Source organism: Dicentrarchus labrax, unplaced genomic scaffold (assembly GCF_905237075.1).
Source record: "Dicentrarchus labrax unplaced genomic scaffold, dlabrax2021, whole genome shotgun sequence".
In the NCBI taxonomy this organism is placed as follows: Eukaryota; Metazoa; Chordata; class Actinopteri; family Moronidae; genus Dicentrarchus; species Dicentrarchus labrax.
Window position 1 is genome coordinate 7,140,341 of NW_026136719.1, and position 27,524 is coordinate 7,167,864.

General features: G+C 41.0%; 1 protein-coding gene across 3 annotated transcripts in view; it reads right to left on the reverse strand.

The window, feature by feature from the left end:
* Window positions 1-27,524, reverse strand: part of mapk8ip1b (mitogen-activated protein kinase 8 interacting protein 1b) — a 52,820-nt gene that overhangs the window by 10,628 nt on the left and 14,668 nt on the right. For all 3 annotated transcript variants that reach the window (XR_007880931.1, XM_051379481.1, XM_051379482.1), the window contains exons 2-5: window positions 25,214-25,325; window positions 12,759-13,016; window positions 5,238-5,319; window positions 2,429-3,562 (exon numbers count right to left, since the gene is read on the reverse strand). Coding sequence is in view for 2 of the 3 variants with exons in the window: in XM_051379481.1 (XP_051235441.1) it covers window positions 2,429-3,562; window positions 5,238-5,319; window positions 12,759-13,016; window positions 25,214-25,325 (1,586 nt within the window). In the remaining variant the exon portion in view is untranslated. The remainder of the gene's footprint in view (window positions 1-2,428; window positions 3,563-5,237; window positions 5,320-12,758; window positions 13,017-25,213; window positions 25,326-27,524) is intronic.

Sequence of the window (27,524 nt, forward strand, 5' to 3'; positions counted from 1 at the left end):
GCACATGCATTATAGACGCATTTCTCATTGTCTGTCCGTCTCTTTCATGTGAATCCTCCCTCCTGCCCCTTAATGACGGCTGCTTTTGGCACGCATACACACCGTGATGCGGGTCAGTGTGTGACTGGTGATATTTCCTATGGTTTTCCCAAGGTGAGAATGAGCCTAAAGAAGGTAAATCCTATCATCCTCCATACTCCTGTTTTCCACTGGGAGACCACAAAGACACAACCTGGGAAAGCTGCAGATCTCATGTTGCAAATCAACAGAAGTTGTTGGGCTGAGCATATGGAGACCAGCAACGGGATATCCAAGGTCCCCAGACGACCGCTAATTTTGGTGACTGATCTTTCCTCTAGCATCAATGTTAGTCCAAACTTTTTTTCACAGATTTATTTTACAGATTTCCATAAAAATTCACTGGCAAGGTTTATACCTGGCAAATGACCACTTCACATTTTTAGCCCCATAAGGCTCTTAGGCAATGTTCATATCGTCATTTGCCCTGGGTCAAAAAGCTCAGCCCCCTCATGAATGGCATATTTCTGCCGATTCAACAACAATTGTCAGAGGATTAAATGTTTTTCCGCTTTCAAGAGTGTCTCTTAGTATTAAAAACTGCTCTACAGCAGTTAGGTAGCCGACAACTACTCTGTTCTTGGACTTGATTTCATCTTCTTACATCTTCACACACACGCCAATAAAACCATTTGCATATTTTAACACCTATTTTCTGTGTGAACGCTTTTTTAGTCTTAAAAAAGTTATTCTTGTTCCTGTTTGATTTGGTGACAGCTGTGGTTGCTGGTGGTAACAGCAAGTGGGTGCCACAGTCTCTTTACATATCCTATATATCCTCATCTCTGCTTGAGCATACCACACCCCTATCTCAGGCTGAACTGTTAGTGGTCAAGCTGCATTATAGGTAATGTAGGCAACAGGAATTGATAAGGAAGAAGGCACAAAATAAATAATGAGATGATATCTCTGGTTCTGCTGCATACATTTTGATCCTTATCCTTATAGGAGCGCAATGCTTAACTGGTGGATCAGTCTTTCAATAATGCAGCTCCCAGAGGCCTGTTTGAAAAGTTGAAAACTCTGGGGGAAGCAAACACCTTGAGCTGCTACAACAGACGATGAGGAACTTATGTGTTCATAGACAATATTGTCCAACAAAATGGGGTCTAAAAAATCTTCTCTAAATAGCCAAAATACACATGGTGGTGACACAATATTTAGCAGGTTCAGATTTTTTATAAAGCCAATCACTGCATGTGTCATTGCTTGATTTCTTCCTCAGTCCTTCCCTCTCTAGGGCTTCCCTTGTTTTAATGCTCTGAAAACAACAAATTTGTTTTTGAATGCGTGATTGGTCTGGACAACAGAGAGGAAGAGAGGGTCTGGAGGCAAATCCGGGAAACTGCAAGCTGCTTTTGGCTTAGTGTCACTCCACCCAGCAGGCCATTTAAATGTCCTGCTGGGTTTCTGCCCTGAACGTGTTGCTGTCAGAACGGTGATAGCAACAGCAACAAAGCAGCATAAAACTGCAGCTTTCATTTTCAGAACTAACAATCTGAGCCGGACAATGTTTCCTAAATTAGAACAACTTTCATGTAAATCACATGTTCAAACTGTTTATGTTCAAGCCACCAGTGTTCTAAAACAACATTTTCAAAAACTATTCCTCAACCAGTTTCAGATGTGATTATCTTTAGTCACAAAGTTAAATTTAACTCAGTGCAGACAGATAGTCACAATATCCAGAGTAACATGTCATGTGAACGATGATCTGTGCTGTATGAGAATATTCCAGCTCCTGAGTATCTCTGTGGCTTTGCTTCATCAGCCACATCGCTTTAAGCCTTTCCCACCGCACTGCCAATTCGGCTAGACAGCATTCACTGCTGTGTTACCCTGTATTTAAAGGGAATCACACAGAACAACAGCCCGCTGTGCTGATGTGCTTCCTGGTTGTTTCCCATACAATTCTCTGGGGGAATATAATGCCTTGTATTAAGGAATAATCATATTTTTAAAAATCATATCAATTCTCTGAGACAAATGGATGAAGAAGAAAATACCTAAAAGAAGCTGTGATGTCACAAAAGCGTTGTGAGGCTGCCCCATATGCAAATAAGGAGTGTCTTAGTTTGTATGTGTTTGCATACTATGTCTGTGTCTTTCTGGTTGCAGAGAACAATCTAAACCCATTCTCATCAGTGAAATATTCTCTTAACCCTGCAAACAAACTCTCAAACTAAATTTAAATGTACAACCTTATTTAGTTTGGTTACATTATACATTGGCTGGGCAATAAGGTCACAATTTAACAATTAAGTATAAGACATATAAAGTATAAAGATGAATTACTGCATGTACTAACCACATTGTGGTAAAACCTCATTGTATCATGGCAGTGACTTACTGGAGGAGCGGGAGCGTCCATTCATGAAGACGTTGAGGAACTTCTTGGAGAAGTGAAGGTCGACCTCTGGAGTGGAGTCTTCAGACAGACAGGCTGTGGCCTCTCTCCTCACTCCACCTATCCGAGTGCTGTCCTCCTCCTCCTCATCTTCCTCCTCGTACTCCTCCCCGATGGCCGACTCGTAGGGAGAAGAGACGCAGTTGTCATAGACAGTGGCTGAGTCGCTGTCATCACTGTAGCCTTGGTAACACTGCCGGAGACTGACCAGTTCTAGCTGAGCATGCTCATCCACCACCAGCGTGTATTTGACTGAGTCATACGAAAGGCCGCTGGCCTCCGAGCTCATGGAAGTCCTTACTGGGACTCTGCTGCTACCACCATCCCCCTTTCCTCCCCCCTTCCTCATTCTTCCATCCATTATTATTCTGTCAACATCCTCATCTTCCCCACAGTAGCTTTCATCTGTGGCATCCACGTACTCCACCGATGACCCGCCTCTCAACATGACCCCGGCCTCCGTTCCCGCCCCCTTCAGGCTGAGGTCTAGCGCGAGGGAGGAGCGAGCTGAGACAGCCATGCTGGGCGGCGTAATGAGTGACTCTACACAAGAAGCATATGAAGGTGGGGGGACGTAGACCTCGTCCTCCTCATAGATGGAGGGGTTTGTCCGGTCTGGGAGGGGCTGGTAAGGAGGCGGGCCCTCTGTGTCAGAGCTGATGGACATACGGCCCTGCTCAGTCTGCTGCGAGAGGAAAGGCCGGTCCTGTGAGTTGGGCGGTTCCAGGGGGTCTGCAGAACGCTGCACAGGAGTCAGATAGATCTCCTCTGTGGGCTCTAGATGAACGTCCGTGTGGTAGCGGATCCTCTCCCGGTGGTGATTGCCTCCATCCGCCTTCCCTGCCGGATACAGAGGAGCTGGTGTATAGTTCTGTGGCGGCGGTGGCGCGGGTGGCTTCTCCTGAAGCTTGGAGCGTGTCGCAGCTGCTGTAGATGAGCCGTGCGAGTGTCCAGAGGTGTGGCTGTGTCTGCAAGGGGCGTCAGTGGAGGTCCCGCGGTCTTTGGTCTGCGCTCCCCCTCCCTGGACCTTGTCTTCGTCGCTCAGACAGCTGTGCTCACGTGGAGGAGTGAGCTCACCTGGAGGAAGAGCAGACAACAGCAGCATGCAGACAGCCGCACAAACACACGTGCAGACACACAAGCATGCACAAAGGCCAGACGCACAGAGTAAATATACATGATGCAGAAATGCAGACATGACAGACAGACATGAAGGCAGACATGGCACCGAATGCACAGACAGATAAAGCACAAACAGGAAGAAAGAAAAGTAGAAATGGTTAGGTAACAGATGTCAGGATTACGCAGCTAAATCCCCATTACTCATCAAATTCAGAGTGCAGCCAGGAAAAAGTGATTGATGCGTTATGTCATAATCCATCGCCAGGAAATCCAAGTATGATATCTTCACAGTGGATGATGCAGCATGACGCCTGAAAACACAGGAGTTCTGAGCGAGTGTTCAAACAAGCTTCAGCATTTATGAAGCACGGAGGCCAATACAGGACAATACTGAGACACATCAGTCTTGTCTCTCCTTGAAAGGAATTAAGATCTGTATTTTCGTTACTTAACAATACATCACGGATGGTATTTTTTTTTTTGCAAATTTAATTTACAACAATTAACCTTCTTATCATATTTAAAAAGACAAAATCAAAAATTCCTTGTTGGGCTGCACATATGTGTTCTGCACTGATTCACTTCGACCTGCAAAATCAAATCTAGCAGAATCTTCTCAGATGACTCCTTAAAACAAACTTCTCCTAACTTACAAATGAGTCCCTGTGAGGCCATGTGACGTCATTTGCTAGTTTGCATATGAATGGGACCAGTTGTGTTAATCAACTAATCTGCAGATTTAATCACACTAAGTCTTGGAATTCTTAGTGTGTGTAAAATGTTCAAGTGTGGTGGAAGGGGTGCACTTAAGGAAGCCCTGAATACGGCCAATCTCAAAAAGGTAGCTCCTGAAAATGCATTATTGACACCTTAATTCATTTATATATATATATATATATATAAAAAATCTATGAAGTTTGTATCCTGTTTTCTTCTGTTACCAAATGGAGTGAAACATTACAACAGAGCAAACAAAAGTTAATTTTGGTTTAGCATTTGGTTTGGATATTCATATATTTAGAGTGAATACAAGGAAAGCAACAGGGTGACCATCTCAGAATAATGAGTGGACATTCTGCATTCTGCCATCACAGTTGATTTATCCTGATGTGTGAAGGCTCTAGCTGAGTTTATAAATAATTGAGATGACTAGTAATATACTGTATCACTTCTTCTATCAGTGGTTAGTTGTTGTTGGAAGGGTTTGGTTAGTCTCGCTCCCTCACACGGTGCTCTGAAAAGAGTTGTAGCAATGAGCTATGACAGCTCCCAGCAAGCTAAGCCCCGAGCTGGCCAAACACACACACACACACACACACACACACACACACACACACACACACACACACACACACACACACACAGACAGTATACAGCATTGCCTCAGCTAGCTACACCTAGCCCGGCAGAGCTAATCCAAGCCTTAGCACTGTCCCCTGAGGATAAGAGAGACGCAGCCTGCCAGACTGAATGTAAATCACATACGCGTTCAGCTGCTGTGTTTGCAGCACAGCGATGAATGAGATTAAAGACTGCAATCTGCTCTCAGTCATCGTCAACAAGAAAAAAACTAGTTAAACTAAAATATGAGTGTTATGGTGTGAAGGTCTGGTGGGAAAGAAGAGCTCACCTGTTTTAAGAGGCGAGGACGAGCCCGAAACCTTCTCCTGCCAACTGTATTTCTTCCCAAAGGAGTTGTTGTTTAATGTGTCCTGTGGAAATGCAGAAAAAGAGGAGGGGAAGAGGAAGGAAGTGGCGATAAAGTAAAAAATAGATGGAGAGTACAGACGGGAAAAGAGAGAGAGAGAGAGAGAGAGAGAGAGAGAGGGTTTGGTTACAGAGTTCTGGATCCTCACACTCAATGTACACAACTTTTTCTCTCTCTCTCTCTCCCTCTCTCTCGCTCACTTCACACACACACACACACACACACACACAAAGCTTTTATTCTGTTGAATGAGCAGGGATTCTTTTGTCTGTGCTCCGTGGTGTGCATTTAAAGGGAACTAGACCTTTTACCAAAGCTACCGGGAACACACACACACACACACACACACACACTGGGAGTCTCTTTATGCTGTTTTTGGGGGAGCTGTTGATAGACAGGAGAGAGCCTTTTCTAGAAACCATGATACTTCTCAAGAGCCTTTTTCCTTCTTTCCAATTCTACTTAAAAAGAGCCACTTAACCCAAATCTAAAAAAAAATGATTTCATTGCACTACAGAACTGTTTCATCTCTTTTATTCTTTTTATACACTTCTTTTGCAAATGTTTCCCAGGAAAAAGCAATGGCTGACTCATGTTATTTAAAGAGCAACTTTACAAGCAGCATTACAATCTTTTTTTTTGTTGACGTTCACTGATGATGTAGAAGAGTACTACAGGGTGTGGTCTGTGCACAGTGACATCACTCTTGATGGTTACAGGTGCAGGTACAGTCAGAGGTGCAACAAACTTGACTCAGCCAGAGAGGGCAGTGAAACACTGTTCGCCCCAGTGTGAAGTTACTCTCTGATCTTGTATCTTATGATACAAACCATTTAATGTTGTCTTTATTTAACCAGCGAGGAGAAATTATAATTTTTTTGATGTGCTAAATGCCAAAAAGTTAGGGTCGAGACAAGGACTGGGTATCATTTGAAATAAGTCAATACTAGTGTCGATATGATATACAGTATGAGTTTCTATAATAATCCATAATAATAAAACTATACCTATTCCAACACATGAAACAAGGGGGTCACTTGTATGAACTTACAGAGAATTATCACCCAAATCTGCAGCTCCCCTCGACTTCATAGCAAGTTAAAGCTCAAAGCTTAGCCTTTAGCTTAAGTTCACTCTCACCACAGAGTCGTCTTTGTCTCTACACTCGAAAAAAAACTACTGTACGATGCTTGCCCCGCACTAAAAAGCATATAAAACAGTTAAAGACTAGCTGGTTAAATCATGAAGCATTTAGAAGCTAAAGAGAAAGGTATTTGTTGCAGGAGATGGTAGAGACCAAAACAGAGCAAAAAAGAGAGTGAATATTGGACACAAATATGACTTCAAATGAAGGTTTCTCTGCTGGATGTGTAAATAAGCAACTGTTTGCCATATCAGCTTTAAACCTGGTCAGTGCCTTGTGTACAAAGCAAATAAGATATGCCCAACATTTTGTGAGTCTGTGTGGCACAGGTACCAGAGGAGCACTGAGGTTTCATACCTAGCGAGGGACAAGAGAAGGAGAGACACAGGGATGATGGAGGGAAATTTTAACACATCAAAGGAGAACTGGAAACTCCTGTGACGACAACGTGTCGTGCAAAATAAGACTGTATCCTCCTCCTCTGTCCACCCACCACCCCACATGACTCACTTCCCATCTACATGTACCAGGAGGAGACAGAGCCGTTGCCGTGGTGACGAGTGAATCAGCAGGTGGGAGACGGCAGCAGCCTTGGTCTGAGGAGCAAAGGCTTGTTTTACCATAGAGAGAAAAAGATCACAGCTCAGGGAAGTGACTCAAATATACAGCAGTGTGTGTTTGTGTATTAATATCTACATGGACTCTGATAGTTCATGACGCTGTCAACTGTTTGGCTGTGGGCAACACACACACACACCACAGTACATGTTCTAAAAGAAGCAAACAACAAAAAACATACAAGAGAAGATTTTACTTACAGTAAAAAAGAAGCTACAGAAGATTTAGTTGTGTCCCTCATGCATCAAACTGAATCTGTAGGGTTTGGTCTGTATAGGTTTTCTTCCTTTTTTTGACTTATGTCCCTATATTTTATTACAGCTTGTTATATTTGTAATTTTCTGTTACTAATAACATTATACTAACCAAGTTAATTGATAAGAGCTGGGAACATGGTGACAGGTAAAATACCATCTGTCTACCCCCATCAGGCAAACTCCAACCAATCACATCAATGAACCATATAATGTAGTCTGGAAAAGGGCAAACACATTTTCCATCCTAACCATTTGCTATTCTTTAAATTAAGAAATACTGTCCAGGTCTGATATAACTGATGCTACAAACAGTGTCTTCTCTCTGCGTCACACCTAGCGCCCACCCTGTATATTATATATTATATTGCCAGTACTTCCTCAAAGGAAGCTGATTGGTCCGGTACTACTGGAAGATGGATTCTCACATGACATGATCTCGTGAGTCAGCTGCCTTGCAATGTGTTCCTTGCCTTGTCTGATTTATTTTAGCAATGTTTGCGGCAATCTTTGTTCCCATGTCTTAGCAGTTAACTCGGTGAGAATGTTCTCAATGCCAAAACAACAAAAATAAGATCAGACAAATAAATAAACTACATTAAAATTCATTGTGTCTATTGTAACCATATACTAAAGCTGATATATACCTGGATGAATACATGGATGGATGGATAGATACACTGAACAAAATTATAAATGCAACACTTTTATTTTTGCCCCCATTCATCATGAGCTGAACTCAAAGATCTAAGACTTTCTCTATGTACACAAAAGGTCTATTTCTCTCAAATATTGTTCACAAATCTGTCAAAATCTGTGTTAATGAGCACTTCTCCTTTGCCGAGATCCTGGGCTGGTGTGGTTACACGTGGTCTATGGTTGTGAGGCCGGTTGGATGTACTGCCAAATTCTTTGAAACGCCTTTGGAGACGGCTTATGGTAGAGAAATGAACATTCAATTCACGGGCAACAGCTCTGGCGGACATTCCTGCAGTCAGCATGCCAATTGCACGCTCCCTCAAAACTTGCAACATCTGTGGCATTGTGCTGTGTGATGGGACTGCACATTTTCTAGTGGCCTTTTATTGTGGCCAGCCTAAGGCACACCTGTGCAATACCCATGCTGTCTGATCAGCATCTTGATATGCCACACCTGTGAGGTGGATGGATTATCTTGGCAAAGGAGAAGTACTCACGAACACAGATTTTGACAGATTTGTAAACAATATTTGAGAGGAACACAGCCTTTTGTGTACATAAAGAAAGTCTTAGATCTTTGAGTTCAGCTTATGATGAATGGGGGCAAAAACAAAAGTGTTGCGTTTATAATTTTGTTCAGTGTAGATAGCATTTTTCTCCTTGTAATTCTTTGACACAAGATGCTGGCACTAGGCATTATATTGGATCTAAAAATATTGCTTTTTGATCAGTGTTCAGAGCTGCTTTTCTTCAACTACAGAACTCGCTGCCAAATGATGCAAAGCTAAATGTATATTTTGCATTTTTACCAATCCGCTGACCTGGAAACAGTCCCACAGTGCGCTCTCGCTCTCTCTTTCTCTTCTAACGGTAGTCTGAGAAAAACTGCCTGGAGATCATCAGCACTCATCTATCTCACCTCATTTGAGTTTTCTCTGCACTGCCTGACTAAACCTCAGTCTTCACAGTCAGCTGGAGCTGGTAGAGTTGTGTCTCAGCTTTAGGTGTGTAGATAAAAAAAAATTGAACCGATTTTGGTGATGTGCTATACATTTCAGGCTCCATGAAAGGGTGAAAAAAAATCTATCTATCTATTCAGTTATATTATATTGCCATAAGGTCTTCCAAATCTGTGCATTTTGTCTGTTTATTTTGGACATGGAGCGGACTTTTGCACAAAGCAGGTAAACAGCAGTGAAAGTGAAAGAAAGAAATTACTTCCTTTGCTATGTGAGAAATCCATGGAAGAAGAGTAAACACCAAGACCAATTTCTGCACCCGTAGGAGCAAGAAATAGACCAGAATGCACTGCAGACATGCTGTGCAGATTTGCCATCGGGTGTGTTTAATACAAAGGCCTTCTCAAACGTTTTTTTAAAAAAAACCCCAACAAAAACGACGATTTCAGGAAGTATTCTGGGAAACCAGCCGCTGAATCAATGCTTGAGTCTGGTTGAGAGACAGCTGATTGAACAAAGAGCCAACTACAACTCTCCTGGAGTGCACCAAATCTGCTTAGTAATTTATTTGACTGATTGAAATACACTTTAACTGTGGTCCTCTAACATACCTGATGAACACACACATAGTGTACATACAAAGGTTGAGAAACGGCAGGAAAAGTGTCCTTGAAAAGAAGGTTTCTCTTCTCAAGGACACTTTCCCTGCCAATGTTATCATCGTAAGATTACTTCATTGTACAGCAGCGGTGTTACTAACTGAGACTGTCCTCATTTTATACAAAATAAACATGTTAATATAGTGGACCCCATTCTTTTTTGTTAGCCAGTTAAGATTCCTGAATCAAATGCCAACTGTCCATAAACATTTATCAGTAATGCACAGAGCAAAAAGGCTTTTCTGACCAACAGGTAGTTCAGAGAGCTTGAACTTTTGAGCCTGTGAGTGAGCCTCACATTAAACAGACACAAAACATTATCTGTAAATATGGCTGCACACCAAAAGCTTTAAAGTCCAGAAACCAAAGTGACTCCAAGATCTGCTGCTGATGGATGTTGTGTAAACTAGATGTGTTGCTTCATGTCTTCACAGTTCATGCAAAGGCCACTTTCAGAAAACCTTCACCCACTGATACATTTAAAATCAGGTTTTGTTTTCTGGTTTTTAGCTGCTGTATGAAGATGGTGAGCTATGTCCCAGGAGACAGGAAGACCGCCCAAGAAGGAAAACATTTCAGAGCAATTATTTCCTTTATACTTTCTAGTTCTGACAGCTCAAACAGACACACATACACATACACAAGAACAAAGGCACAGTAGAACAGTAGGCTTGTTTCCACCTCACAGAAGCTGAGCAAAGAACAAAGCGCAGACAAATATAGAGCTGCTTGGTTGACCAGGTCGACATCCTGCACTATGTGGGAGTGTGTGCATATTAGAGTCACCGGCTAAGAGAGATGGGAATTGATAAGACTTTATTAATAACAGTGCCCTTATCGGTTCTGCTTATCTGTCTGATTTTTTATTGATTCCCTTATTGAATCCTGATTCCTGATCAATATTCTGTGTGCAAAAAGTAGGCCTATAATGAAGTCTGAACACAGTGTCATAGAGACTAAGGAAGGCATGTATGTAACTGTGGCACTAATGTTATTATAGCAGGATATTTACCCTCAGTAAAGGACGTGCTGCTGGGTTGGGAAGCAGTGGCACTCATGTACAGGGCATTCCTGGAATTTAAGCCCATGTTGCGTTGAAGGGTGTTTCAGCATGTTGCTGGTGTTTCCACTTTTACTTAAAATGATAATTTTACAGACATAGCACTGTCTTCATCTGTCTTTGTGAAATTAAGTGTTGCTTTAGCTTCTGCTTTGACTGGAACCAGTTCTCGATTCCCATTCCAACTCACTAACATGCACATTACTGTATACGTTGCATAACAGAAATAACACCATGCAGCATTTACATTACTACTGAATCTGGCACACAAAGAGTACATATTTTGTGCACAAATTGTTTGTTTTTTTATGTATAATGCATACCTAAAAAATGTTTTTGTTTGTTGCCTTGAATTAATTATTCATGCCCTTGAGTAACTGAACTGTGCCCTAAAATTACATAATTCCCTAACGTTAAAAGACCAATAGCAAGTGACGTCACAGGTTGTAGTGGCAGGCATCCGGGGTGTTGGTTAGCTAAAGTTAGGAACCAGCTGGAGCTGAAAGTGGAACCTCTAGCAGGGTAAATCTGGGTGGGGAAAGTAAAAAGCTGCAGTTGTACCTCCCCATCATTACCATAACTGAGGTGACAGCAGATCAGACTGGTTTTACTGGACAGCTTTCAGGTGTGAATATGTAACTGTGTGAATGTTATCAAAAAGAATTTCTCTTAGTGAAACCCTGAATAAATAAAGAAAGAGAATGCTAATGTTGCTCTGTGCTCTGAATGTGTACGCAAATGTTTCTTGACAGCTCATAATTTTTTACTGTGCTTTCCTTCTTTGTATCAAGTAATGACTTTAATGAATACAATATTATAACCAATGGAAATGAAGACCTATCTTGTAATATACTTGAGTTATTATTTAGATATAATTTACAGTAGTGATTCTGTTTTGATATTTTGTGCACACAATGTGTATTTTGTAACCACATTATGTTCAAGTTCAAGTGACAAAGCCCTCCTCCATGTGAGGAGAAGAATGGATGGATCAATAAAACATTGGACTGGGAGACCACTGTTTGTTTCCCATTTCCAACAGTTAATGTTGTTTTTTTTTAACGTATGAACATGATCATCCCCTGACTTTAACCACATGTATGACAACAAAGCTCTCCTAACCATATAACCAAAGTATCTTTTTCCCTAAACCTAACCAAGCTGTTTCTGTGCCTAAACTTAACCAAACCATAACCATAGCATTGCCACGTCATAAAACTGATTTATTTCTCAACTGTGATTTATAATGTCTGTGGAGGGCACAGACAAATGGTGTTGGGGAGATCAGAAAACGCCTTTATGTGTTGTTCTAGACTGTAGTTACAAACGACACACACAAATCGTGTGTCCATTTCATAGGAAAACATGGACCAAAGCTCTGCTGTATGAACAGGAGGGGGATGGACACACACATGAGATCAACAGACGGTGAGCAACACTCACGCATACCTACACAGCCTCACCCAAACACACATGTTTGTACATCTATACTTGTGAGGACCATTATTGATACTGCGCATTCTGAAGCTCTTAACCTAAACCTAATTCTAACCTTAAGCCTAAAAGGAACAGCCATTTGAAGATAAGATTTCTTCCCAAATTAGATTTAAAGCTGAAATTGGTCATCACAGTGACTGAGGTGCAAGAATACACACACAAGCACACGCACACACACACACACACACAGTCACGAGCTCTAGCAGCATTCAAACACAAACAGAGATGGGCACCAAGGAGAAAAAAATCTCAGTGTCGCTGTGTCCTGACAATTGAGGCTATTGTTCAGTCCAGTAAACACATCCTGTCAGAGAAACAATTGTAGTGAATTCAATGGTGATGTCACGTAGGTTGTCCATTTGAATTTCATTTTTAAATGTCATATTTGTGTGAGGAGAGGAAACCAGACAAGTAGACACACAGACAGACAGAAAAAAAATCTTCACTGAAACTCCTCCTTCACTCCTCCTGCCGATCAATCTGATCAATATTCAGTCATCTGCCACAAACAGTGTGTGTGTGTGTGTGTGGATAAGGTTAATTCAGGCTCTACCTGTGTGCGTGGCACAATCGGGAAGAGGTTAAGGGTCGTTGGTCTCTTGGGTCGGTAAGTATCCATAGTTACAGTTGCTGCAGGGACCTTGGTAACTGGTGGGGGTGCGATGGCGGACGCCTTCGAGGACTCTTTGTCACCGCGGTAACCGTCAGCACCGTCGATGAGTTCCAAATGCAGCATCTCTGCCTGGAGGTGGCCAACGGCACCCAGCTCTGCCCTCCCCGACATGCTATTGGTTCCTCGCCTCACATGGCCCTGCAGGGATTGGAGGAAGCACACAGTCAGTTAAGGCAGAGAAAGGGAGAGAGACGGACACTGAGAGAGAGAGAGAGAGAGCGTGTGTGGATGGGATGAGGAGATTGAGCTGGCCAATTAGAAGCTGCTCTGTCTTCAGCTTGTAACACTCTCACTGCCAACACTGAGCTGCTTAAAGCAGAGAGCAGTGACTTTTCGCAGCATCCTCCATACAACAGCATACCTACAGTAATGTAGTGAGAATAAAAACTCATTCCGCTCTGCGTATCAGGGTTCAGTTTCACATCTTAGACATGTATATCAGCCAGGGCTAAGATACAAAGAGCTGATTTAGATGAACAGCCTCTCTTCATATATCCCACGAGGCAATTTGTTGTTCAAAGACAACTCAAACAAGCAGAGCAGTCATTTTATTTTCTGATGACATTTACTTTGAATGTCTTTTACATCACTGCAGAAATCAAAGCAAGTGACAAGCCCAAGCTTCAGCTGAGAGACAGTAAGTCAGAGGTCACTGGGACAGTACAGTCTGCTCCACTTCCCATCACTGTCCCTGCAGCTACACACACACACAGAGCACACGGTAACTCCTCCTGTCGGCTGATGTAGATGCTTTGACTTGGACAACAGACTCACTGTTAAGCCTATTACAGTCTTTAGCTCCCTCTTTGCTCCACAAGTATGAACAGATACGATGCAAACACACAAACATGCGTATACAGTAATGCTCAGACACATATGCAACACCAAAGTCTCTCAACCTCATATGAACTACAACACACATGTAGAATTGCATCAAAGTGTATCTGACAGAATTATGGATCAGGTTAGAGTCACTTAAAAAGGTTTCTAAACCTCAAATATCTATTATTATTACTGTCACATGACAGCAAGAGTCTTTTCCTCCTGATATGACTTACATTCTGGGTGAACAGCATTCACATACATTTTTAAGAGCTATGTCAGATCTGATCCAGAGACAAGAGATCAACAATGTAGCAGCTGTGTGAACACTCAGCTGCCATGATAACAACATTCACCACAGTCTGGACTATTTCAGCGAACGTACTAAAAAGAAAACCAAAAAGAAAACCTTCTTTAAGAGCTGTACCAGAAAGAGGAGATCAGCAATTTAACAGTTGTGTTAACACTCAGCTGCCATGATAACAACATTCACCACAGTCTGGACTACTTCAGCAGAGAAGATCAGTGATAGCAGAGTGGCGAGGTAAACTAAACTCCTTTGACATTAATCTTTATTCTACATCCATTTATAGCCTGAGAAATAATCATTTCCAGGAACGAAGCCAAAGTCATATGTACAGTATTTAAACCATACAACATACAGCATGGATGTTTATTTAAACATGTAAATACCTCCATGCTGGCTGTACTGTACATTGGTGAATGGTTGTATTATGAAGATTATTATATGTGTTTCCTGTAAATGAAGCAGAGTGGGTATTAATGTGTGTACAGCACAGATGCAGACAGTAAGCTGACTCACAGTTGGTGAATGGAATGGAGGTTAATCCTATTCCATCGGCTAAGTGTTGCCTTCAAGCACATTTGTATGCAGCGAAACACCAATCAACAGATATCCAGAGGTCTCACTAAAGAAAGAAAGAGGCACGTGTCTGAGAGGGGGCTGCTGTAATGATTTGGTAAATAGCTACAAACCTTGAATTTGGATTACAATGGGTGTTTGTAGCTGCATTCCTATTCAGGAATCAAATCCTTGAAAGTCCACATTCAGACTTAATACCAAAAATAAAAAAAAAAAGCTCTATGAAAAATAGAGACATAAGAAGAAGTAAGGGCAGAAAAAGTATTTGTACATAGAGTTCATAGCTATTGCGGTTTGTCAACTTTTTGTTTATTGCCCCAGTCTTAAAGCCTTTGATGTTAAGACGAATACAGTAGTCCAAGGATTACTTTCAAATGGGATGATTCTGCAGCACAGGACAGGATTTACACCAAATGCCAACACTCAGTATCAACGCAATAAGAAATGTGTCTCCCCGAGACAACAATCAATGTCAGCCTTTGTACTTCTGTGCTAGGATCTTGGCATTTTTTGTTGCATTTTAATTGCCAACATTAAAATATACAGTAATGTTTGGTGAGTGACTTCATATCACAGCCACTAATTAGTTATAACTGCCTCCAACATCCATCCATCCATCCATCCATCCATCCAGAAATCTTCACTGTCCAGCCATCCATCATACATCAATCATGCATCCATCTGCCCATTCATCTGTCTAATCTGCTCGTCCTGTCCACCCATCTATCATCCATCCATCCATCCATCCATCCAGCAATCTTCACTGTCCAGCCATGCATCCATTCTGCCGATCTTGTCTATCTATCCGTCCACCAGGCACACATCACTCATCCACCCATCCATCCATCCATCATCTCTCCATCCGTATTCCATCCATCCATCTGTATTCCATCCATCCATCAATCATCTCTCCATCCGTATTCCATCCATACATCTGTATTCCATCCATCCATCAATCATCTGTCCATCCGTATTCCATCCATCATCTGTATTCCATCCATCCATCCATCTGTATTCCATCCACCCATCCATCCATCCATCATCTGTCATCCATATTCCATCCATCCATCCATCCATCCATCTATCCGTATTCCATCCATCCATCCATCCATCCATCAATTATCTCTCCATCTGTATTCGATCAATCTGTATTCCATCCATCCATCAATCATCTGTCCATCCGTATTCCATCCATCCATCTGTATTCCATCCATCCATCCATCCATCCATCCATCAATTATCTCTCCATCCATATTCCATCAATCTGTATTCCATCCGTCCATCCATCAATCATCTGTCCATCCGTATTCCATCCATCCATCCATCATTCATTCATGCATGCATCCATCAAGCCATCTATCCATCCATTCTTCCAATCCTGTCCATTATCCATCCATCCATCCACCTGCTCATGTATCTGTCCATCTATCCATTCATCCTATCTATCTTCATCTAGAAATCACCCATCAATCATCTATCTATCATACATCAATCATGCATCCATCTGCCCATTCATCCGTCTAATCTGCTCGTCCTGTCCACCCATCTATCAATCATCCATCCATCCATCCATCCAGTACCCATAAATCACTACCTTATCTTATGAGCTGTCAGAAGATGTTCCTGTTACAACAGTCACATTACACCACTGTCTGTGTCTGTAATTACAGTGCAGCCACTCTCCCGCCATCGCCATCACCCCCCCCGTTGACCTTTTCACCTGCTACAGATCGATACCTGCTAATGCAGTGGCTTCTTCTCTTTCTCTCATGTTTTATGACCTCAATTATGACTGGCCCCTTTAAGAGAACCCCGGCCCTGTTGCTAGGAGACAAGGGGCTCAGTGACGACGAGGAGGATGAGGAGAGAGCTGCTGCCCTGAAGATGCTGTGATGCTTGGGTCTCCTCCAATCAGAGCAGCCCGAGCAGGGCAGACACACAGCCAACAGGTCAGATACAACAAACACAAGACTGAAAATGCTAAATCACTCACAGCCTGATGCAAAGCTCTGTCTGATGGTAAAAAGATAACAACCAAAACAATCAGTAAAATTAACAACAATAAATAAAGAGAAAAGTCAAAAAAGACAATATGTAATGCCAAGATTGGGTGTAGATTTGCTGTAAATGGGACATCAGAATCCAAAGTATCAAATATCTACATCATAAATACATAAAGGACCTGGTAAATAAATGAATTAATAATAATAAAATAATAAAAATAATAATAATAATAATAATAAATTAAAAAAAGCTCACTATCATTTGAAGTTTAGATTTTTCATTTGTTTGATGTAAAATAAATCATTGATGCAAATTATGAGATATTACAAAAATCTAGATATCCACTTGTAGTGACAAACACAGAATTACAAATACTACTACCACAAATACTGCAGTACCAGTCCTCTATACAGAATATTTGGCATATTTCATCTGATTGTTTTGTTTTCCTGGCCCACAAAACAAACCTTTAGATAAACCTTTTTGTATGCTGGTTCGGCACCAAACACCAGACAGACAAAGTTAACAACTAGCTGGAGAAGAAATTGAATTTCTAGCTGCTAAAGAGCCAGATATTTTTATCCAGAGAATACCACAGAACCACAGAATAACTAAATAGAGAACGAACACCAGACATTCATCAGGTGGACAAAAACAGTCTAAATGAATGCTACTATTGCTAACTGTTTTGAACTGTTGAACTTAAAGAGGTGATATGTTAATATATTCGTTCTTTACTGAAATATCAGTAAACAACAACAACAACAACACAGGACAGTGAACGATGCTCTAAAGAGGACCACAGACACGGAGGGCTTCTCTTGTTTTTGTTTGTGTTTATGAGGCAGCTTCCTCTTTGCTGTTACCATGTGTGGATGAGATGACGCGAGCAGTATCCATGGGGGCAGCGTGTGTGTGTGCGAGCATGTGTGTGTGCGCGTCAACACTGACACTGTGTTGCATGTATTTTCAGCTCTGACACGTGCAGTAGGTGAGAGAAACACTGTTGCCATGGCAATAGGTCTCCTTCTCCTCTTGTAAATGTTTTGCTGGACTCTCTCTCCTATCCCCCCTCTCTCTCACTATGTCTCCCTCTCTCTGTGTCTCAGCTCTCTCGTCTTTCTATCTTGTTCTATTGCGCCCTCTCTCTCTGTATATCTCCCTCCCTGCTCTTCTCTGGGTTAATGAGATCTGTTTATACTAACAGGTAATGATGTAGTAGTTAGTAACATATAGTAAAAGTTCAATAAAATCAATCATCTTCATTGGTACAAAAGGTTTTGACAGTCATCATATATATGAATACAAAGTTGAGTAAGAGGGGTCTTTTTGTGTGTAACATTCTTTAGATATTTTATTTTTACTGAAATTGTGATTTTTCGGATGTACTTCATGGCTTCTGGAATATTGTTTGAGGTTTATATTCATAAACATTAGTCCTGATAAAGACTCTTCATTCCTCATATGTATTGACATATTTTTCTCTAGGTTTCTACAATTTTTTTAGCATCAGAAAATAAAGAAAAATAAACGTAAATTCTTTCAAGTGTATATATAAAGTAGCCTATACAGTATAGGCTACTTTTTAATGAATTTACAAGCCTTTATATTCTGGACAAAAAAATTAAGTTCAGACTGCACAAGAGGGCCATAGTTTCATTTTAAAATAACTTGTATTTATGCCAATTTATAAGTCACAGGACTAAATGTTGGACTACATTTAAAATAAGCAGGATACAACCTCAGATACTACTCCGGTTAAGGCAAGAAAACTGGAAACATTTTTAGAATAAAGCATCCTATATTGGAGAATTGTCTGATGTGTTTAATTTCAGACTGCACTGTCAATAAAGAGTCATGCCGGATTTGAATAATTTTGGTTAATGTGAAGACAATAACTTACTTTAATGTATTGTTTAAGTTGATCTAATATTATTTTTACATTGCTTTGTCTATGTCTCTCTGTCTAATAAAATGTGACAATAGAGGGCAGTCTAGACAGAGTAAGATGTAGTGTGTGTGTATGTGTGTGTAAATACAGCATTGGGGTTATGTTTATGTTCCTGCAGTCACTTAATGTTATTCTATCTGACCCCACCCTGACATGACTTTTTCAACCATCCTCACATGACAAAATAACTGCTAATAAAATCCATTCACCCCTTTACACATGCACAGAAGCACTCTCCCCCTCTCTCTCTCTCTCTCTCTCACACACACACACACACACACACACACACACACACACACACACACACACACACACACACACACACACACACACACACAGTGCTCATGATAATGCATGTTGTCATTTCATGTCTCTGAGGAACATCAAATCTCTTTAATGCTCATTCTGGACTTCTGCTGCTCCACATTAACCCTTCATAACTACGGCCATGTGCACACTAATTCAGATACGTCTGGAAATCTATCTTCTTCTGTTTGACTGTTTGAATTGAGTGCATTCAACCAGTAACTAAATTCCGGATCTATGAATCCCTTACGTTAATTCATGTTTGTGTTTACACCACATCTGAGAATGGAGCTGCAAAGATTTGGTAAATTAGACTGAAGCAATGTTTGAGAAAGTAACAGAATCAATGTGTTTATCTTTTTCTACTTGTTTCATAATTTAATGTTGTAATACTGTGATATTATATATATATATATATATATATATAGATATATTATATTGGACGTGGAGATGGAACTGGAAAATGTCACAAAGACGAGACACCCGTCTGTTCTGTGATGCTGATCGGCGGAGTATTTTCAGGTTATTTTTCTGCTTAAATCTCAAAAATTAAATATTTCGCCAATAACATTAAGTTATAAACATATTGTTCTTTCAAACAGAAATTACCAAGAAATTCCTATCCCGAGTCCTAAAATACTACTGGCAACCAGTGGATGCTTACTTTGTGAATGAATCCTGAACACATGTTGCATCATAGAGGTTTGTGTTCAACCAACTAACTCTGCCACAATAGTTTTGTGGCTATAAGAAATACTAACTCTAGAACCGGCTAAAAACCAAATTTAGAACCTTCCTCCATTCAAGATGCAGGTTAAGGTTTTTGAGGGGCAGGGGCTATAAATATTTTCCTTCTTCACTTTTATGGTATAAAATAAAATTGAAGAAAGACGGAGGAAGACCATTTCCAGATCTAAATGTTTTCCATTTATGAATATGAAGTGTTCTGGTTTGTGAGCCCTGGACAGCATGAAAAGTCTTCCCTTCATTATTTGTCCTAAGTGGTATAAGAAGTAAACCTGGAACCAGGATCCTGTGGTTGAAATGGGGGTTAACTTCTCGAGATCAGAAAAGCTTTTTCTTGGAAACATTTCTGAGGTCGAAAAAGGCGACACAGTTGGAGGCGACAGAATGAAGGATGGCAGTGATGCACATTTCTTACACCAAAAGATATTGTTGTATTGTTACAGTTTATTCAACATTTACAACAACCTGAAAATGTGATTGGAACCCAGCTTGACCTGTAACAGGACACACCCTCTGACCCCTCCCTACGTCTAGAACAAACACACTCACATTTACAACCACTGCTTCCCTGATGAGGCAGACACCACGCCTGTCTGGGGTGAGTGGTTCTCCTTCTTTGTGACCTTCCATTATTGATGAGACAAGATGCATCCTAAAACTCCCCTGGGATGGTGAGCTCACTGATGAGGTCACCACTTTGTGAGTGTACATACAGTGAGGGCTCCCCAAAACCCCCCCTGATGTTCCGCAGCTGTACCGCCTCCTCGTACATTTTTAAACAGTCCAGGCTGCCATTCAACACTGTGCACTTTTAAATAGAAAGGAAAGATAAAGCCATGTCCCTAAGGTCTGTGGTGACAACTGATATGTGACAGAGAAGCAGAAAGAACGTCTGCCTGTCTGACATTCACTGGTCCTCACCTCTGTTTTTTTTCATCTCCAAACAATTTGAGTAACGATGTTTTCATGCAAATCTTGAATTTGCAAGACAAACTAAGAAGAGAAAAAGAAAATTCACAGAAACACAGAGACCCACGCACTGGCCACACAACAGCTGGTGGTCTATTTACATTAGATTTGTAGCCCAAAGCATGGTTAACATCCCATTGGAGTTGTGTTTGTGTCCACCTGATTAATCCATCGCCCATGTTCACTGTCCTTTAGCTCTGGTTTGGTCTCCACCAGCTCCTAAAGAAAAATTCAGACTCTTTAGCTGTAGGTGATCCATTTTCTTCAATAGCTAGTGGCTAACTGTCTGTCTGCCATCTGGGGCTGAACTGGGAGCAAACTGTGGGTTTATCAGAACTTATTTGCCAAAAACAGGTCCCTTTACTTTTATGCAGTAAGGTCAATGAGAGCCACAAGACTGAACCATCTATGTGCTGCTTAAGAGTGGATGTTAAAAACCTGAATGGAAATAGCAGAAACTAAAGAATAAACACTGTGATGTAATTTGCTGTGGCTTTTGATTCTTTGACTACAAGCTCCTCCATCTGGTGTGGATTAAATGCTAATGAAACAAACAGTGCGAGTATTCTGGGATTTGCTTTCAGCATAATTTTCAACAGCTTCTGAGAACATATACTTGTATATTGTCCAACACCATGGGTCAACTTTGTTTAAGACATGATTTATCCAGTTACCGACTGGCACAAATTATTATCTAAATCTTCCCTGTATTACATTTGAAGCTCCTCTCGGACATTATGTGTTGTTTTTCAAGCTCCAACAATCAAGTAGGGACAGGAAACAAGTTCCCAACAATGATAAGGTATAAACAACTAGATCTTGCAGAAGTGCAGGAGGGCTACAATCCAGACATTGTTAAAGAAGCTTGTCACCACGAGCCAGGAACAGGCACAAAACAACCCACTTAATAACAATACAAGTGAACGTAAGACAGAAAATCTTTGAAAACCCACCAGCTGTAAGCAGATTCCACCACAACCCCAGTTTACAAACTCTAAATGAAGCTTCCAAAGTCAACAAGGAAGAGCCTTTCTCTCTCATTCTTCCTGCCTTCTTCTTCTCTGTCACTTCTGCTTTCCAAAGCTGTCAGAAGTGCCAAGCCCTTTAACTGGCCGATCATCCTTCTGCCTGCATTCCCTGAGCCAGTGGGTTACTGGATGCTGCTCTTTAAATTTTCATTATGTCATTTTATCTTTCAGACTATTGTGACACCCATCACCTCTCTCATCATCATCATCACCACTATGACCTTCAGGGTGATCCCGGAGATTCAGCCGAGTGTTTCCATCATCCACCTGCTGGCTTTACTTCGGTGTTCTCTACTATCATTATCATATTTTTGGTCTATTTAGGACACTTAGGAGGATCTGTTGGTAGAAATTAATATAATATTTATGTTTTCATTAATCACCTGAACATAAGAATTGTTGTGTTTTCGTTACTTTAGAATTAGCCATTTTTAACTACAGAGGAAATGGGTCTTCTTCCGTGGAGGCCGCCATGTTGAACCTCCATGTTTCTACGGTAGCCCATAACAGACAAACACTGGCTCTAGATGGTGCTGTTTTTCACAAGTTTTGTGGCCACCGTAGTTTCTCCTACACGCTAGGAAGGCTGAGCTGTATTAAAATGGTTGCAATAAGCAACTTCTCCACTAGATGCCTCTAAATCCTACACACAGGTCCTTTAAGATTAAACTTGTTTTATCATGTGACTACCACCACTGAAATAAAAACACAGGGAATTATTTAACCATTTAAAAGGCACAGCATATAGCGTAGCACTGCATCATGTTTTCCCCACTGGAAGGGCAGCCCAGGGGGCACTTTAACACGTCTAGTCTATTTTGTTTTTCAACTGGTGCACACTGGTGAAGTTTAATCTCCACAAACAGTTTAAATCACTCAAATCTTCCTCTACCTCCTCTATCTGTAATGATTGATCAAGGTTCCCAGTTTCAGTGTGAGCTTTGCAGTTTCAGTGCTACGATGAGCGGGAAAACAAATCCATCAAGAAAAACTATTCAGTTTTCTTCCTGTACAATCTTCAAGCAGCCTCCTTTAAAACTATTTTTATCCAGTACATTTTTAACAGTAGTCTGCCTGGTAAAGACACTTTGACCGACCACTGTCCTTTCAGGAGGTTCCCTCAGGAGCTGCTGCTGACAGACAGACAACTGGCTCTGACGACAAAGACACTCAAACAGAGGTCACAGTCAGCGTGAATTAAACAAAAATCAACGTTTCAGTAGCACTAACGTTAGCTCACGTCTTGCTTTTAACGTGGATTACCAATCAGACTTTTCTGAAATTCTAATCTGCAGATTCTGAATGTCAAGCCACTGGCAGCATGTATGACAAGCATCTATTGTCCTCCCTCTCACTGTCATTATTTGATCATTACCTGTTTTGTTACTTATGTTTGTAATTTGAAATATGAAATCAGTCTAGTGCTTGAGGTTAATTTGTTGCTGATACAACATTCTGAGGTAGATAACTTGTCAGGCTCTTGTTGTTATTTAACTTTTATTTCACAGTTTCTTTTTGCGGCAGGTGATTTGTTACACAGAACCATCTGGTTGTAGTTGGAAACGGTTTAGAAAAGGGGCAGGCACTTTCAAAAAACTCAACTGATTTTTCAAGCAGTCCCTTCTCACACACATCGAGCGTTAAACCACACTCGTAGCTCATGCTGTAGTTCCTCATAGGACGCTGACCGGTCCGGTCCGAATCCTTTTTTTTGTTACTTTACTGTACTGTAATTTCTTTTTTGCGATAACTATGGTAGAACAGCTGTTTACAGTGCCATATCTCTTTTTGGTGGTCATGTTTTTTGATTTGTAATCATTTGTTTTGCTCTGTGCAAAACTGTTTCCACCATTCACTTACTTCAACCTTTATTGATGTGTTTAGATCGTGCATAGCTGTGCACCTCCATGTACAGCCATGGTAGAAGACTGATATATTTTCTTTGTCTGATGTGCAGCAAAACTAAAAGAGGAAGACAATCCACAATCAACAAAAAGGGAAAATGACAGACTGAGAGAAAACACATGATTGAGACCAACCAGCAGAGCCTGCTCTTCCCCTACAAAACCATAAAACCCTTAGTTGAGATGTTCCATACACTCAGTTTGTCCTGAGAGTGATGGCACTCTGCGTCACGTGTGGTTTGTTGTTGTTGCTGCTGTCAGAACTGTTTCTTGTTTGCCAGTCAAGGAGCCATTTTGGATTCTGATCTCAGTGTGGCCCCTGCAAGGGGATGAGTCATCAATGTCCACACCTACACATACACACCTCCTGCAGAGAGCTCTCACATTCAGTAATCTGGGCTATAATTAGCCCCCTGGACAGGAAGACAAGAAAAAGCATAGGGAGAGAGAACCGGCCTTTTCAGCCTAAAAGTATTCCAGGCAGTTTGTAATAACGGAGCGATTTTCTCATCTGTCAGGTCATCGACTCACTAAAACAATCAAATACGAGTCACAGAGGGAAAAAAAATCTCTCATCTCCTTGTATAAATTACACTGAAAAAAGCCCTTCGACCATCCTGTTGCCTTGGTTACTGTAGCAGAGCTGAATGGAGGAGGAGGTGATGATGGTTTCACTGGGAACAGCCGGAGAGATCTGACAGAATAATAAATCTACCTCTGCTTATTTTTTCCCCTCTGTACCACTCCACATCTCTCTCCCTCTCTCTCACTCTCGTAGCAGCACTTCACACTCGCTCCAGTTTTCATTAATGACATACACTCGTTTCTATGCCAATAGAACTTGAGAAAACCAGGGTAATACTGGGCCCATGGTGGCCACAAAAAAAAGTATCCACTTAAGCGAAAGTTTCAGAGGACTTGAACAAACAGTAAACAGCTCAGAGTGAATTATTTAGATAACCAGGAAGCAGCGGGGCAATCATATGTGATCAGGCTCAAAGTTTTTGCAGAGCGTCTCTGCCACTGTCTGTCAGGCCTCTCTGCCTCTGGCCTCTTTCCTCTGCTGGCAGGAAGCTGAATGCAGCAGCTGTTCTGGACAAAATGACACTGAGGAGAGTCCGACCCCTCACTGAGCTGAGTGTTGCTGAATGGTTGCAAGGCAGTCTCATAAAACTTGATTAATTTTGCATGACGATTAAGAAAGGAGATTACTGGTCTGTGTATTGTTTTATTTAGTTTTATACATGAAAATAGTCAAAATTGTATTCAAAAGTACCTTCTATAGCAACACTCATTGGTTATTTAGAGGGACATAATCAGTAGCTCCTCTTTGTTTTTTCTATTACTGAAAGCATTTCCTGAGAAGTCAATGTCAAAAGAGGACCTCATTATTTTTAAACTGCAGTGGACTGTGTCCTTTTGCAGCTGAAAAGTATAACAGCTATTGTGCTTGTATGAACATAAAAGTGAAAATGACCTTAAAGAAAAATAAATCTTATTTGAATGAGAAATGTGTCTTATGGACAGGAATTCTTTTGACTCTGAGGATTTGACATTATAGTATTATGTAAATTTTAATCATCAATGAGAGCAGCACAGTCATAAACCAGGTCATTAGTTACATGAAATTTCTTAAGAAGTGGAAGACTTCCTTGAAAGAATATAAAGCTTATTTCGTGAAATGAAATGGTGAGAACCAGCTCTTTGCGGAGGCGGCTTACCTTTATATCCGGGCCATTGCAGTTGAGGCTCATCCCGCACTCATCTGTGATCTCTGTAATCTCCGACAGGTCGTCATCTTCAAACTCATCCAGGCTGATGTCATGGGTCAACCTGGTTGAAGGGGAGGATTAGGGTGAGAAAGAGGAAAAGGGGAAGGGAGAAAAAAAAATAAAAATCAATGTTAATCCTTCAGCACTCATCCGTAGCCAAAGTACATCTCAAAATCTCTTTTTGACCAAATGATCTGGGTCAGTGTGGCAGCTCCAAGCCAAGATCCAAGCCCAAGGACATCGTACACAAATGTGAACATGGGTCACAAGTTCTGGTCATAACTGGTCAACATAAAACTAACTAACATAAGTGAGTTCCACATTCCAAAGAAAAATAAGCACTATAAAAATATACTACAACCCATATTTAATGTAGTCATACCCCGCATTATTTTGTTAAAGGTCCAGTGTGTAACATTTAAGAGGATCTCAGAGTTTATAAAGTGCTTTGACAGGCAAGACCAGAAGAAAAGGTCATGGGTTAATTAGGAGCTTCAATGTATTCAGCAATCTTCATAGCAATCAACATAGAAATCTGATATCTTGCGGGGACTCCACGCGGTGCACGCGAGTAGCCTATGAAGTGAATCTTAATCTTACTTTTTTTTTTACTTGGATTCCATTGTGTCAAAACATTTAAAATAGATTACTGATATGTTTTCAATTAATGAAAACATAGCCTTTATTACATGTTCTGAGTTGAAATGCTTCCCTATTCTGCTCTTCTGCATTTGGCGATCATTCTGCACTTTAAGATTTTCATGATCAATGAATTGGTTTACCTTGATTAGTCAAGCTGAATAAATTGACTCTCAGCTAATATCAATAGATTTCTCATAAGATCCTTCAAGGTTAATACCACAACCAGAGAAATGACATCCACACCCACAAGTCCAAATAAAATTGGTTAAACCCTGTGATAAAAAAAGACTAAAGGTGAAAATACACACCGCTATGTTATTCTATTTAAAGCACAAATTTAACATGGATGGACAACCTCATAGCATCCAAAATCAGAGTCGTCGTCCTCTAAGGAGAATCAGTGTACTCAGTAAATTTGGTTATTTGTTGTATAAAAGTTGAACAGTTGACATCAAAGTGGTGCTTGAAAATGGGCCACGACTTAATACCTTAGAATTCAGTATCTCTGGACATGGAGTATCTAATGATATATAAAATGTAATGGCAATCAGGCCAATTGTTGTTGATATTTCTGACCAACTGACCAACCGTGTTGGAACAACTTTTAGGATGACAAAAACAACCGCTAATCATGTAACAATAAGGCTCTCAGTGTGCAAGCCTTTGTCAAAGCTGAACAATCCTATCATTACAGCATCTGCATCAGTTTTCTACCTACAACCCAGTGTGATGCTGGCTGAATTTCCCTCAGGATAAATAAAGTATCTATCTATCTAAAGGAAAAAAACATTTATATTTTGGTCTTGGCTATGCTTGCAGCAACCCTGGATATCACAGTGTCAGCCAGGGAAATGAACTGTCCTGCTGTCTGTGGCAGGTTTCAATTAGGTTCCAGTAAACAATGCTTCAGTTTTCCCCATCTGTAATTATGTCCGCCTTTTATCTCTTTACCCAGCAGCCTCCTGGGCGTAACAGACAGCAGGAAAATGTTATTAGAGGGAGGAAAGAGAAGATGACAGCGATCACAAGGAGCAGAACAGCAAGCTGTCAGAAAGACCTGGTGAATTTTGAGAGCTATGATCCCCCTGTTGCATGATGCTAATGTCATTTCTGGGTACATCGACACCGCAGCTGCCTCTTCTTGCAAAAGCACGCACAGCTGCGGACGTCTTTAGCCGTCACGTGTTAGAGGATGGGTATGGGAGTTAAATAGCCCGGGTAGAAGCATCTGTTTACCTCTATAATGAGGCCCTGAAGGAGGCAGGAAGGGCTGTAGGATAGAAGGGGAGTAAGAAAAAGAAAGGGAAGAAGACAGCTAGAGAGTATTGAATCAAGCAATCTATTGTTAGGGAGTAAAGGATCTCAGATGGGAATATACCTGATTGAGACAAAGAAGCAGTGGGAGGAGGACACTTTATGAAATCACCCAGTGAAATCATCCACCTTCACTGAACAATCCTCCAACTGGCAAAACTGCAGCGACAATAAAGTTTCAGGTTTGATTTTCTAAAATGGCATCTAAATGCAAAGTTATATAGCAGCTGACTTGCATTTTCCCCTGCAACTGGAATTAAAATGTAACTATTTTAATGATAAAGCTTTGTAGAGTTTCCTAAAA